The sequence below is a fragment of the Oncorhynchus kisutch genome, linkage group LG16 (assembly GCF_002021735.2).
Source record: "Oncorhynchus kisutch isolate 150728-3 linkage group LG16, Okis_V2, whole genome shotgun sequence".
Lineage (NCBI taxonomy): Eukaryota > Metazoa > Chordata > Actinopteri > Salmoniformes > Salmonidae > Oncorhynchus > Oncorhynchus kisutch.
In genome coordinates, this window is record NC_034189.2 from 9269046 (window position 1) to 9285573 (window position 16528).

The 16528-nt window shown below is 43.1% G+C and overlaps 1 protein-coding gene across 2 annotated transcripts in view; it reads left to right on the forward strand.

The window, feature by feature from the left end:
* m1ap (meiosis 1 associated protein) overlaps positions 1-12915 on the forward strand; it is a 62306-nt gene extending 49391 nt beyond the window's left edge. Inside the window, exons 8-13 of one of the 2 annotated variants that reach the window (XM_031791733.1) lie at positions 67-126; positions 333-414; positions 2430-2633; positions 6016-6131; positions 6620-6698; positions 12452-12915. In XM_031791733.1, the coding sequence (XP_031647593.1) occupies positions 67-126; positions 333-414; positions 2430-2633; positions 6016-6131; positions 6620-6698; positions 12452-12634 (724 nt within the window). In that variant the 3' untranslated portion in view covers positions 12635-12915. The remainder of the gene's footprint in view (positions 1-66; positions 127-332; positions 415-2429; positions 2634-6015; positions 6132-6619; positions 6699-12451) is intronic. The other variant, XM_031791734.1, reaches the window with a different exon arrangement.
* The last annotated feature ends 3613 nt before the right edge of the window (positions 12916-16528 follow it).

Consider the following 16528-nt stretch of genomic DNA (forward strand, 5'->3'; position numbering starts at 1 on the left):
GCAGACTGTATTAATGTGTATGTTGCAGGACACTGTGTGTCTACTGTATTAATGTGTATGTTGCAGGACACTGCGTGCAGACGGTGTGTGTGAGAGTGTGTTGTACGGCCTGCCCCTCATCATCAGGTGAGATGGACTGAGGTCCACTGAGGTTTTTAAACCAAGTTTTTAGCCTTTATTCAATCATTTCATTAAATGTTTTATTTGTGTTTAATCTTCTTTTACTTATTATCGGCGTCTTTTCATTTCATTGTTTTACAGTATAAAAAATAAAATAAAAAAGTGTTTTGCAAATTGAAATGCACTTAAATAAAGTTTAATTTGATCCTCAGGCCTACCACCTGTTGGCAAATGGACTGGGATGAGATGGAGAGAAACCATCACCTCTTCCATGCTCTCTGTCACACACTCCGGGTCAGTAGGGGGGAGGGAGGGAAAGTTAACGAGGGATGATGAGAGATATATATATATATATATATATAGAGAGAGAGAGAGAGAGAGAGAGAGAGAGAGAGAGAGAGAGAGAGAGAGAGAGAGAGAGAGAGAGAGAGAGAGAGAGAGAGAGAGAGAGAGAGAGAGAGAGAGAGAGAGAGAGACAGACATCAGCGCCACAGGTAACTTCCACAAAGCTGTGAACGAGCTGAGAGACAAGGCAAGAAGGGCATTCTATGCCATCAAAAGGAACATAAAATTTGACTTACCAATCAGGATCTGTCTAAAAATACTTGAATCAGTCATAGAGCCCATTGCCCTTTATGGTTGTGAGGTCTGGGGTCCGCTCACCAACCAAGACTTCACAAAATGGGACAAACACCAAATTGAGACGATGCATGCAGAATTCTGCAAAAATATCCTCCGTGTACAACGTAGAACACCAAATAATGCATGCAGAGCAGAATTAGGCCGATACCCACTAATTATCAAAATCCAGAAAAGAGACGTTAAATTCTACAACCACCTCAAATGAAGCGATTCCCAAACCTTCCATAACAAAGCCATCACCTACAGAGAGATGAACCTGGAGAAGAGTCCCCTAAGCAAGCTGGTCCTGGGGGTCTGTTCACAAACACAAACACACACTACAGAGCCCCAGGACAGCAGCACAATTAGACCCAACCAAATCCTGAGAAAACAAAAAGATAATTACTTAACACATTGGAAAGAATTAACAAAAAAACAGCAAACTAGAATGATATTTGGCCCTAAACAGAGAGTACACAGTGGCAGAATACCTGACCACTGTGACTGACCCAAACTTAAGTAAAGCTTTGACTATGTACAGACTCAGTGAGCATAGCCTTGCTATTGAGAAAGGCCGCCGTGGGCAGACATGGCTCTCAAGAGAAGACAGGCTATGTGCTCACTGCCCACAAAATGAGGTGGAAACTGAGCTGCACTTCCTAACCTCCTGTCCAATGTCTGACCATATTAGAGACACATATTTCCCTCAGATTACACAGGCCCACAAAGAATTTGAAAACAAACACAATTTTGATAAACGAAAATCCACAGTGTTACATCACAGCAGCAATATTTGTGACCTGTTGCCACAAGAAAAGGGCAACCAGTGAAGAACAAACACCATTGTACATACAACCCATATTTATGCTTATTTATTTTCCCTTGTGTACTTTAACTATTTACACATAATATTAACTTTTGTGGCTGACGGGGGGGGGGTTGTCAGGTGGACTATCAGGGTGGCTGGCAGGGGGGGGGTTGTCAGGAGGACTATCAGGGTGGCTGATGGGGGGGTTGTCAGGGTGGCTGACAGGGGGGGTTGTCAGGAGGACTATCAGGGTGGCTGACAGGGGGGGTTGTCAGGAGGACTATCAGGGTGGCTGACAGGGGGGGTTGTCAGGAGGACTATCAGGGTGGCTGGCAGGGGGGGGGGTTGTCAGGAGGACTATCAGGGTGGCTGACAGGGGGGGTTGTCAGGAGGGTGGCTGACAGGGGGGGTTGTCAGGAGGGTGGCTGACAGGGGGGGTTGTCAGGAGGGTGGCTGACAGGGAGGGTTGTCAGGAGGGTGGCTGACAGGGGGGGTTGTCAGGAGGGTGGCTGACAGGGAGTGTTGTCAGGAGGGTGGCTGACAGGGAGTGTTGTCTGGAGGGTGGATGACAGGGGGGGTTGTCAGGAGGGTGGCTGACAGGGAGGGTTGTCAGGAGGGTGGCTGACAGGGGGGGTTGTCAGGAGGGTGGCTGACAGGGAGGGTTGTCAGGAGGGTGGCTGACAGGGATGGTTGTCAGGAGGGTGGCTGACAGGGGGGGTAGCTGACAGGGAGGGTGCTCAGAGAGGTTGTGATCCCCTGGGTTTCTTCATTTGTCTGTCCTGCTGTGATGTCGAGGCCATGGTCATGGTCTGGGGTGGTCTGTTCTGCTCTCTTTCTCTCTCTCTCTCCCTCCTCCTCAATGCTCCCTCTCTCTTTCCAGGCTCGTGACTGGTTCCTACTGGTGCGTTCAGAGCCGATTGGTTCCAGTTCTATTGGTTCTGGTGTGTGTTGCCACTACCTCCTTCAGCCCTCTGCCTCTCTCTCCCTCCTCCTCAAACCTGTGGCAAACAGAGAGATGCTGCTGCCCTGCCAACTGCCTGTCTCAAATCAGGACCCCCCACCTGATGCACTCACCACCATACAGGTACAGACTGTAGATAAATCACCTGTTTTACTATGACTAAATATACATACACACTCTCTCTCTCTGTATGTCTCTCATCTCTCTTTCTCTCTCTCTCAATTTCAATTCAATGTAAGGCTTTATTGGCATGGGAAACATACATTGCCAAAGCAAGTGAAATAGATAATAAACAAAAGGGAAAAAACATTAAAATGAACAGTAAACATTAAACTCACAGAAGTTCCAAAAGAATAAAGGCATTACAAATGTCTCTCTCTTTGTCTCTTTCTTGTGGAGGTAAACCCAGGCCCTGTGTGTCCCCAGGTACCCTCATTTGTTGACTTCTGTGATCGAAAAAGCCTTGGTTTCATGCATGTCAACATCAGAAACCTCCCTAAGTTTGTTTTACTCACTGCTTTAGCACATTCCGCCAACCCTGATGTCCTTGCCTTGTCTGAATCCTGGCTTAGGAAGGCCACCAAAGATTCTGAGATTTCCATACCCAACTACAACATTTTCTGTCAAGGTAGAACTGCCAAAGGGGGAGGAGTTGCAATCTACTGCAGAGAGAGCCTGCAAAGTTCTGTCATACTTTCCAGGTCTATACCCAGACAGTTTGAACTTCTAATTTAAAAAATGTACCTCTCCAGGAATAAGTCTCTCACTGTTGCCGCCTGCTATCGACCCCCCCTCCGCTCCCAGCTATGCCCTGGACACCATTTGTGAATTGATCACCCCCCATCTAGCTTCGGAGTTTGTTCTGTTAGGTGACCTAAACTGGGATATGCTTAACACCCCGGCAGTCCTTCAATCTAAGCTAGATACCCTCAATCTCACACAAATCATCAAGGAACACATCAGGTACAACCCTAAATCCATTAACACGGGCACCCTCATTGACATTATCCTGACCAACTTGCCCTCCAAATACACCTCTGCTGTTTTCAACCAGGATCTCAGCGATCACTGCCTCATTGCCTGTATCCGCTATGGGTCCGCGGTCAAACGACCACCCCTCATCACTGTCAAACGCTCCCTAAAACACTTCTGCGAGCAGGCCTTTCAAATCAACCTGGCCCGGGTATCCTGGAAGGATATTGACCTCATCCCGTCAGTCGAGGATGCCTGGTCATTCTTTAAAAGTAATTTCCTCACCATCTTAGATAAGCATGCCCCGTTCAAAAAATGCCGAACTAAGAACAGATATAGCCCTTGGTTCACTCCAGACCTGACTGCTCTTGACCAGCACAAAAACATCCTGTGGCAGACTGCAATAGCATCAAATAGTCCCCGCGATATGCAACTGTTCAGGGATGTCAGGAACCAATACACACAGTCAGTTAGGAAAGCTAAGGTCAGCTTTTTCAAGCAGAAATATGCACCCTGTAGCTCTAACTCCAAAAAGTTCTGGGACACTGTAAAGTCCATGGAGAACAAGAGCACCTCCTCCCAGCTGCCCACTGCACTGAGGCTAGGTAACACGGTCACCACTGATAAATCCATGATAATCTAAAATTTCAATAAGCATTTCTCAACGGCTGGCCATGCCTTCGTCCTGGCTTCTCCAACCCCGGCCAACAGCTCCTCCCCCCCCGCAGCTACTCACCAAGCCTCCCCAGCTTCTCCTTCACCCGAATCCATACAGCAGATGTTCTGAAAGAGCTGCAAAACCTGGACCCGTACAAATCAGCTGGGCTTGACAATCTGGACCCTCTCTTTCTAAAACTATCCGCCGCCATTGTTGCAACCCCTATTACCAGCCTGTTCAACCTCTCTTTCGTATCGTCCGAGATCCCTAAAGATTGGAAAGCTGCCACGGTCATCCCCCTCTTCAAAGAGGGTGACACCCTAGACCCAAACTGTTACAGACCTATATCCATCCTGCCCTGCCTATCTAAAGTCTTCGAAAGCCAAGTTAATAAACAGATCACTGACCATTTCGAATCCCACCGTACCTTCTCCGCTGTGCAATGCGGTTTCCGAGCCGGTCACGGGTGCACCTCAGCCACGCACAAGGTACTAAACAATATCATAACCGCCATCGATAAAAGACAGTACTGTGCAGCCGTCTTCATCGACCTGGCCAAGGCTTTCGACTCTGTCAATCACTGTATTCTTATCGGCAGACTCAATAGCCTTGGTTTCTCTAATGACTGCCTCGCCTGGTTCACCAACTACTTTGCAGACCGAGTTCAGTGTGTCAAATCAGAGGGTCTGTTGTCCGGACCTCTGGCAGTCTCTATGGGGGTACCACAGGGTTCAATTCTTGGGCCGACTCTTTTCTCTGTATATATCAATGCCGCTCTTGCTGCGGGCGATTCCCTGATCCACCTCTACGCAGACGACACCATTCTGTATACTTCTGGCCCTTCCTTGGACACTGTGCTAACTAACCTCCAAACGAGCTTCAGTGCCATACAACACTCCTTCCGTTGCCTCCAACTGCTCTTAAACGCTAGTAAAACCAAATGCATGCTTTTCAACTGTTCGCTGCCCGCACCCGCCCGCCCGACAAGCATCACTACCCTGGACGGTTCCGACCTAGAATATGTGGACAACTATAAATACCTAGGTGTCTGGCTAGACTGTAAACTCTCCTTCCAGACTCATATTAAACATCTCCAATCCAAAATCAAATCTAGACTCGGCTTTCTATTTCGCAACAAAGCCTCCTTCACTCACGCCGCCAAACTTACCCTAGTAAAACTGATTATCCTACCGATCCTCGACTTCGGCGATGTCATTTACAAAATAGCCTCCAACACTCTACTCAGCAAACTGGATGCAGGTATAATTCACTGATCATCCCCAAAGCTAACACCTAATTTGGCCGCCTTTCCTGCCAGTTCTCTGCTGCCAGTGACTGGAACAAATTGCAAAAATCGCTGAAGTTGGAGACTTTTATTTCCCTCACCAACTTTAAACATCAACTATCTGAGCAGCTAACCGATCACTGCAGCTGTACATAGTCCATCTGTAAATAGCCCCCCCAATCTACCTACCTCATCCCCATAGTTTTTTTTTCTGCTCTTTTGCACACCAGTATCTCTACTTGCACATCATCATCTGCTCATTTATCACTCCAGTGTTAATCTGCTAAATTGTAATAATTCGCTCCTATGGCCTATTTATTGCCTACCTCCTCATGCCTTTTGCACACACTGTATATAGACTTTCTTTTTTTTCTACTGTGTCATTGACTTGTTTATTGTGTCATTGGCTTGTTTATTGTTTACTCCATGTGTAACTGTGTTGTTGTCTGTGTCACACTGCTCTGCCTTATCTTGGCCAGGTTGCAGTTGCAAATGAGAACTTGTTCTCAACTAGCCTACCTGGTTAAATAAAGGTGAAATAAAATGAATTTAAAAATAAAAAGATCTCTCTCTCTCTTCTCTCTCATCAGAGTTGTGTGGGTCAGCTAGAAGAAGAGTCTCTCTTCAACCCTCTCTCTCTGAGGAGTAACCTCTACCAGCACCTAAGGAGCAGGGGCCTACTGTCACCACCCTCATATCCATACAGGTACCTACTGTCACCACCCTCATATCCATACAGGTACCTACTGTCACCACCCTCATATCCATACAGGTGACTGCTGTCACCACCATCATATCCATACAGGTACCTACTGTCACCACCCTCATATCCATACAGGTGACTGCTGTCACCACCCTCATATCCATACAGGTACCTACTGTCACCACCCTCATATCCATACAGGTGACTGCTGTCACCACCCTCATATCCATACAGGTGACTGCTGTCACCACCCTCATATCCATACAGGTACCTACTGTCACCACCCTTATATCCATACAGGTACCTACTGTCACCACCCTCATATCCATACAGGTGACTGCTGTCACCACCCTCATATCCATACAGGTACCTACTGTCACCACCCTCATATCCATACAGGTACTTGCTGTCACCACCCTCATATCCATACAGGGGACTGCTGTCACCACCCTTACTACAATACAACAGTTGATCTGTCATTTCCCCTACAGACCCCAACAGACTGCCCGGAGGGACCAACCACGGCCAGCAGTGGGCCCGTCAACTACACCCGCTCGACAGCCAAGACAGGTTTGTTTGTCCCTGTTCAGTCTACTACTAACGATCCTTAACTCTGTTTCTCCTTTTCTATGACCACAGAACCATCTTTTTCTCTGCTTATGATGTGTTCCTGGTGAATGATTAGTTTAACCGTTGGACATTTATGACTGGGGTCAAAGTTCATGGTTGTACTTGAGCTGTTTGTTCTGTTTCAACTTGATTGTAGTGTAATAACATTCACTCAACAACAAAAAATATCAACGAAACATGTAACGATTTTTCAAAGATTTTACTGAGTAACAATTCATATAAGGAAATCAGTCAATTGAAATAAATTCATTAGGCCCTAATCTATGGATTTCACATGACTGGGAATACAGATATGCTTCTGTTGGTCACAGACGCCTTTAAAAGAAGGAAGGGGATTGGATCAGAAAACCAGTCAGTATCTGGTCTCACCACCATTTGACTCATGCAGCGCGAAACATCTCCTTCACATGGAGTTGATCGGGCTGTTAATTGTGGCTTTTAGAATGTTGTCCCACTCCTCTTCAATGGCTGTGCGAAGTTGTTGGATGTTGGCGGGACCTGGAACACGCTGTCGTACACGTCGATCCAGAGCATCCCAAACATGCTTAATGGGTGACATGTCTGGGGAGTTTCCAGGCCATGGAAGAACGGGGACATTTTCAGCTTCCAGGAATTGTGTACAGATCCTTGCAACATGCGGCTGTGCATTATCACGCTGAAACATGAGGTGATGGCCGCAGATGAATGGCATGACAATGGGCCTCAGGATCTCGTCACGGTATCTCTGTGCAGTGGCGATTTTAGTGTGTAAATCTTGGTGGGGCAACAAAAAAAATGTGGGATACATGCCAGCAAAGCAACAACACTAAACAACACGTTAATTGAACTATACCGGTTCATTCAGCCTCATTTACAAAACATAGCTGATATGGCTGACTTGCTTAAACAAATGTGGTTTCTACTGACAATTGAGATGTACAAACTATGGCATAAGGGGACGACAAGCGGATAAGAGGCAATCCGTAATTTCGATTAAGACATTAATGAGCGAGCTAGGACGGACGTAGTCAATGTAACTATTTGTTCTGCACTTTTGAAATGTACAGCCGACAAAATTCAGAACATGGGCTGTTTTTACAGTGTTCTCCCTGTACACCAAGTCAGAACCGTAGGATAAATAAAGGGGGCCTAGAAGCAGACAATGAAAGCTCTTACAATATTCAATGATTATATTTCTCAAAAACAGGTTATAGGCTACATGTTCACCACCAAGTCAGAACAGTAGGTGAAATTAAGAGGTGAAAATAGACCAATTTATTAGGGTGAGGCACATGGGCTACTAACAGCTTACTACACAACATACACGTAGTATTACTTCCTTGTTGTATTATGATATAGATTATGTTATATTATGATATAGTTTATGTTGTATTATGATATAGATTATATAGATGTTGTATTATGATATAGATGATGTAAATGATAGATTATATCAATTATATAGATGTTGTATTATGATATAGATTAGATAGATGTTGTATTATGATATAGATTATATAAATGATAAATGTAAAATAAAGGTTAAAAAAATAAAAATATAGATGATATAGATGTTGTATTATGATATAGATTATATAAATGATATAGGTTATATAGGTGATATAAATGATATAGATGATGTAGATTGTATAGATTATATAGATGTTATATTATGATATAGATTATATAGATGTTATATTATGATATAGATTATATAGATGTTATATTATGATATAGATTATATAGATGTTATATTATGATATAGATTATATAGATGTTATATTATGATATAGATTATATAGATGTTATATTATGATATAGATTATATAAATTATAGATTATATAAATGATATAGATGTTGTATTATGATGTAGATTATATAAATGATATAGGTTATATAGGTGATATAAATGATATAGATGTTATAGATTATATAGATGATATAGATTATATAGATGTTGTATTATGATATAGATGTTATAGATGTTGTATTATGATATAGATGTTATAGATTATATAGATTATATAAATGATATAGGTTATATAGGTGATATAAATGATATAGATGTTATAGATTATATAGATGATATAGATTATATAGATGTTGTATTATGATATAGATGTTATAGATGTTGTATTATGATATAGATGTTATAGATTATATAGATTATATAGATGATATAGGTTATATAGGTGATATAAATGATATAGATTATATAGATTATATAGATGATATAAATTATATAGATGTTGTATTATGATATAGATGTTATAGATGTTGTATTATGATATAGATGTTATAGATGTTGTATTATGATATAGATGTTATAGATTATATAGATTATATAGATGATATAGATGTTGTATTATGATATAGATGTTATAGATGTTGTATTATGATATAGATGTTATAGATTATATAGATTATATAGATGATATAGATGATATAGATGTTGTATTATGATATAGATGTTATAGATTATATAGATTATATAGATGATATAGATGTTATAGATGTTGTATTATGATATAGATGTTATAGATTATATAGATTATATAGATATAGATGATATAGATGTTGTATTATGATATAGATGTTATAGATTATATAAATTATATAGACTATATCAATTATATAGATGTTGTATTATGATATAGATGTTATAGATTATATAGATTATATAGATGATATAGATGATATAGATGTTGTATTATGATATAGATGTTATAGATTATATAAATTATATAGACTATATCAATTATATAGATGTTGTATTATGATATAGATGTTATAGATTATATAGATGATATAGATGTTGTATTATGATATAGATGTTATAGATTATATAGATTATATAGATGATATAGATGATATAGATGTTGTATTATGATATAGATGTTATAGATTATATAGATTATATAGATGATATAGATGTTGTATTATGATATAGATGTTATAGATTATATAAATGATAGACTATATAAATTATATAGATGATATAGATGTTGTATTATGATATAGCTGATAATTTTGCTTCTGAAAGTATGCACTAGATGGCAGTATTTTACTTCTTGACTTCAGAGACATATGTATCAAAGGTTTCTCACACGTATGCACGCACACATGCACTCACTCACTCACTCACTCAAACATACAGTCACTCATACACACACACACACACTCTGTCTCCAGGGTGATTTCATTGTATTAGAGGAGTGATTGAGCGAATCGAATCGCCCTGTCTCAATCTGGGTCAGAGAGACGAGAGAGAGAGCGGAACTGGAACTGTCACCCGGCCGTTACCGTGGAGACTTCTCTGTGTCTTCCAATGATTACCTCACAACCAATAGACTTCTTCTTTTTTAGTCAATTCTTAGGTATTCTTTTTAGCCTGAGTTGCCAGTCTGTTGGTGCTATGAACTCCTAGTCACTCATTATCATGCCATACATGTCGCTTTCAGCTATTACTACAGCCCATAGTGTTTCCTGATCGGGTCATTTGGTTGTGTGTGTGTGTGTGTGTGTGTGTGTGTGTGTGTGTGTGTGTGTGTGTGTGTGTGTGTGTGTGTGTGTGTGAGCGAGCTTTATGGGTCATCTCTGATAAGGTCTCCTGCAATGCAAATAGATCATGTAATTCACTCTCTCCCCCTGACCTCTCTCAATTCAAAGGGCTTCATTGGCATGGGAAACATATGTTTATATTGCCAAAGCAAGTGAAATAGATAATTAACTTAAGTGAAATAAACAATAAAAAGTGAACAGTAAACATTACACTCATAAAAGTTCCAAAAGAATAAAGACATTTCAAATGTCATATTATGTCTATATATAGTTTTGTAACAATGTGCAAATAGTTAAAGTGCAAAAGGGAAAATAAATAAACATAAATATGGGTTGTGTTTTACAATGGTGTTTATTCTTCACTGGTTGCCCTTTTCTTGTGGCAACAGGTCACACATCTTGCTGCTGTGACGGCACACTGTAGTATTTCACCCAGTAGATATGGGAGTTTATCAAAATTGGATTAGTTTTCAAATTCTTTGTGGGTCTGTGTAATCTGAGGGAAATATGTGTCTCTAATATGGTCATACATTTGGCACGAAGTTAGGAAGTGCAGCTCAGTTTCCAACTCATTTTGTGGGCAGTGTGCACATAGCCTGTCGTCTCTTGACAGACAGGTCTGCCTCTCTCTCCTCCCCCTTAACAGTATCTCACCTCTCGTCTATTTCTGTTTTTCTCTCTGTCACTTTCTCTTTCCACTCCCTTTCTCGCAAATAACAAAATCGATTTGTAATGTGAAATACACAGTGACTTTGTCTTTCTCCCTCTCTCTGGCTTTAATGGCACGGGAAAACATGTTAACATTGCCAGAGCAAGTGAACTAAACTCAGCAAAAAAATAAACGTCCTCTCACTGTCAACTGCGTTTATTTTCAGCAAACTTAAGATGTGTAAATATTTGTATGAACATAACAAGCAAGATTCAACAACTGAGACATAAACTGAACAAGTTCCACAGACATGTGACTAACAGAAATTGAATAATGTGTCCCTGAACAAAGGGGGGGTCAAAATCAGAAGTAACAGTCAGTATCTGGTGTGGCCACCAGCTGCATTAAGTACTGCAGTCCATCTCCTCCTCATGGACTGCAACAGATTTGCCAGTTCTTGCTGTGAGATGTTACCCCACTCTTCCACCAAGGCACCTGCAAGTTCCCGGACATTTCTAGGGGGAATGGCCCGAGCCCTCACCTTCTGATCCAACAGGTCCCAGATGTACTCAATGGGATTGAGATCTGGGCTCTTCGCTGGCCATTGCAGAACACTGACATTCCTGTCTTGCAGGAAATCACGCAGAGAACGAGCAGTATGGCTGGTGGCATTGTCATACTGGAGGGTCATGTCAGGATGAGCCTGCAGGAAGGGTAGCACATGAGGGAGGAGGATGTCTTCTGTGTAACGCACAGCGTTGAGATTGCCTGAAATGACAACAAGCTCAGTCCGATGATGCTGTGACACACTGCCCCAGACCATGATGGACCCTCCACCTCCAAATCGATCCTGCTCTAGAGTACAGGCCTCGGTGTAACATTCCTTCGACGGTAAACGCAAATCCGACCAGCACCCATGGTAAGACAAAACCGCTACTCGTCAGTGAAGAGCACTTTTTGCCAGTCCTGTCTGGTCCAGCGACGGTGGGTTTGTGCCCATAGGCCATGTCTGGTGAGGATCTGCCTTACAACAGGCCTTCAGTCCAGCCTCTCTCAACCTATTGCCGACAGTCTGAGCCCTGATGGAGGGATTGCATTCCTGGTGTAACTCAGGCAGTTGTTGTTGCCATCCTGAACCTGTCCCGCAGGTGTAATGTTCAGATGTACCGATCCTGTGCAGGTGTTGTTACATTGTGGTCTGCCACTGTGAGGACGATCAGCTGTCCGTCCTGTAGTCTTTGAAAGACAGGGTCCTGAAAAAGGGGACGTTTCTTTTTTTTGCTAAGTTTAGATAATATACAAAAGTGAAATAAACAATAAAAATGTACATCCAAAGAATAAAGACATTACAAATGTCATATTATGTGCAAATAGTTAAGGTACAAAAAGGAAAATAAATAAACATAAATATGAGTTGTATTTACAACGGTGTTTGTTCTCTCTCCCACACAATACACAGGAACTTACTCCTTCCTCTCTATCTCCTCCCTCCATCCCCCTCAGCAGCAGCAGCAGGGTCGTCAGTTCCAGGGGGGTAACAGGAGAGTCAGGGCCACCGTGGCGCCCCTCCCCTCAGCCCCTCCTCCCTCTAAGATGTCTCGCCCCACCCTCACCATGACCCCAGACCCCCGGGCCACCGCCACACCCCTCTGTTCCCACGACGACGATTTGCTGATGATGCTGTGAGACTATTATTGCACCTTGCTCCAGAATGAAGTTTCCCCTGATAGATAGATAGATAGATAGATAGATAGATAGATAGATAGATAGATAGATAGATAGATAGATAGATAGATAGATAGATAGATAGATAGATAGATAGATAGATAGATAGTACTGATAGATTCATTTTGTTATTTTTTACTGAACTTTTTATTTATTCACGGGATCCCAGTTGAGACCAGTGTCTCATTCACAATGGAGTCCTGAGAACAAACATCTCAAAGATGATAGTTCAATAAAACAGCAGAAATGTACTACAGGAGATAGACCCACCACAGCTCAACAACACTAATGACCCACCACAGCTCAACAACACTAATGACCCACCACAGCTCAACAACACTAATGACCCACCACAGCTCAACAACACTAATGACCCACCACAGCTCAACAACACTAATGACCCACCACAGCTCAACAACACTAATGACCCACCACAGCTCAACAACACTAATGACCCACCACAGCTCAACAACACTAATAACCCACCACAGCTCAACAACACTAATAACCCACCACAGCTCAACAACACTAATGACCCACCACAGCTCAACAACACTAATGACCCACCACAGCTCAACAACACTAATGACCCACCACAGCTCAACAACACTAATGACCCACCACAGCTCAACAACACTAATGACCCACCACAGCTCAACAACACTAATGACCCACCACAGCTCAACAACACTAATGACCCACCACAGCTCAACAACACTAATGACCCACCACAGCTCAACAACACTAATGACCCACCACAGCTCAACACTAATGACCCACCACAGCTCAACAACACTAATGACCCACCACAGCTCAACAACACTAATAACCCACCACAGCTCAACAACACTAATGACCCACCACAGCTCAACAACACTAATGACCCACCACAGCTCAACAACACTAATGACCCACCACAGCTCAACAACACTAATAACCCACCACAGCTCAACAACACTAATGACCCACCACAGCTCAACAACACTAATGACCCACCACAGCTCAACAACACTAATAACCCACCACAGCTCAACAACACTAATGACCCACCACAGCTCAACAACACTAATAACCCACCACAGCTCAACAACACTAATGACCCACCACAGCTCAACAACACTAATAACACCTCAACAACACTAATGACCCACCACAGCTCAACAACACTAATGACCCACCACAGCTCAACAACACTAATGACCCACCACAGCTCAACAACACGAATGACCCACCACAGCTCAACAACACTAATACCCAACACAGCTCAACAACACTAATAACCCAACACAGCTCAACAACACTAATAACCCAACACAGCTCAACAACACTAATAACCCACCACAGCTCAACAACACTAATGACCCACCACAGCTCAACAACACTAATGACCCACCACAGCTCAACAACACTAATAACCCACCACAGCTCAACAACACTAATGACCCACCACAGCTCAACAACACTAATGACCCACCACAGCTCAACAACACTAATGACCCACCACAGCTCAACAACACTAATAACCCACCACAGCTCAACAACACTAATGACCCACCACAGCTCAACAACACTAATAACACCTCAACAACACTAATAACACCTCAACAACACTAATAACACCTCAACAACACTAATAACCCACCACAGCTCAACAACACTAATGACCCACCACAGCTCAACAACACTAATAACCCACCACAGCTCAACAACACTAATGACCCACCACAGCTCAACAACACTAATAACACCTCAACAACACTAATAACCCACCACAGCTCAACAACACTAATGACCCACCACAGCTCAACAACACTAATAACACACCACAGCTCAACAACACTAATAACACACCACAGCTCAACAACACCAATAACAGCTCAACAGCACTAATAACAGCTCAACAACACTAATAACAGCTCAAAAACACTAATAACAGCTCAACAACACTAATAACCCACCACAGCTCAACACTATGGACCCACTACAGCTCAACAATGCTAATAACCCACCACAGCTCAACAACACTAATAACAGCTCAACAACGCTAATAACCCACCACCGCTCAACAACACTAATAACGCACCACAGCTCAACAACACTAATAACAGCTCAACAACACTAATAACAGCTCAACAACACTAATAACCCACCACAGCTCAACAACACTAATAACAGCTCAACAACACTAATAACACCTCAACAACACTAACAGCTCAACAACACTAATAACACCTCAACAACACTAATAACACCTCGACAACACTAATAACACACCAAAGCTCAACAACACAAATAACTTTCCACAACCAACCACCATACTAATAACCCAATAAACCACCACTATCAACCAAAGCCGATGCTGTGAGACTGTTATTCCACCTCGCTCCAGGGTGAAGTTTCTCCTAGACACAGAACGATGCTGTGAGACTGTTATTCCACCTCGCTCCAGGGTGAAGTTTCTCCTAGACACAGAACGATGCTGTGAGACTGTTATTCCACCTCGCTCCAGGGTGAAGTTTCTCCTAGACACAGAACGATGCTGTGAGACTGTTATTCCACCTCGCTCCAGGGTGAAGTTTCTCCTAGACACAGAACGATGCTGTGAGACTGTTATTCCACCTCGCTCCAGGGTGAAGTTTCTCCTAGACACAGAACGATGCTGTGAGACTGTTATTCCACCTCGCTCCAGGGTGAAGTTTCTTCTAGACACAGAACGATGCTGTGAGACTGTTATTCCACCTCGCTCCAGGGTGAAGTTTCTCCTAGACACAGAACGATGCTGTGAGACTGTTATTCCACCTCGCTCCAGGGTGAAGTTTCTCCTAGACACAGAACGATGCTGTGAGACTGTTATTCCACCTCGCTCCAGGGTGAAGTTTCTCCTAGACACAGAACGATGCTGTGAGACTGTTATTCCACCTCGCTCCAGGGTGAAGTTTCTCCTAGACACAGAACGATGCTGTGAGACTGTTATTCCACCTCGCTCCAGGGTGAAGTTTCTCCTAGACACAGAACGATGCTGTGAGACTGTTATTCCACCTCGCTCCAGGGTGAAGTTTCTCCTAGACACAGAACGATGCTGTGAGACTGTTATTCCACCTCGCTCCAGGGTGAAGTTTCTCCTAGACACAGAACGATGCTGTGAGACTGTTATTCCACCTCGCTCCAGGGTGAAGTTTCTCCTAGACACAGAACGATGCTGTGAGACTGTTATTCCACCTCGCTCCAGGGTGAAGTTTCTCCTAGACACAGAACGATGCTGTGAGACTGTTATTCCACCTCGCTCCAGGGTGAAGTTTCTCCTAGACACAGAACGATGCTGTGAGACTGTTATTCCACCTCGCTCCAGGGTGAAGTTTCTCCTAGACACAGAACGATGCTGTGAGACTGTTATTCCACCTCGCTCCAGGGTGAAGTTTCTCCTAGACACAGAACGATGCTGTGAGACTTATTCCACCTCGCTCCAGGGTGAAGTTTCTCCTAGACACAGAACGATGCTGTGAGACTGTTATTCCACCTCGCTCCAGGGTGAAGTTTCTCCTAGACACAGAACGATGCTGTGAGACTGTTATTCCACCTCGCTCCAGGGTGAAGTTTCTCCTAGACACAGAACGATGCTGTGAGACTGTTATTCCACCTCGCTCCAGGGTGAAGTTTCTCCTAGACACAGAACGATGCTGTGAGACTGTTATTCCACCTCGCTCCAGGGTGAAGTTTCTCCTAGACACAGAACGATGCTGTGAGACTGTTATTCCACCTCGCTCCAGGGTGAAGTTTCTCCTAGACACAGAACGATGCTGTGAGACTGTTATTCCACCTCGCTCCAGGGTGAAGTTTCTCCTAGACACAGAACGA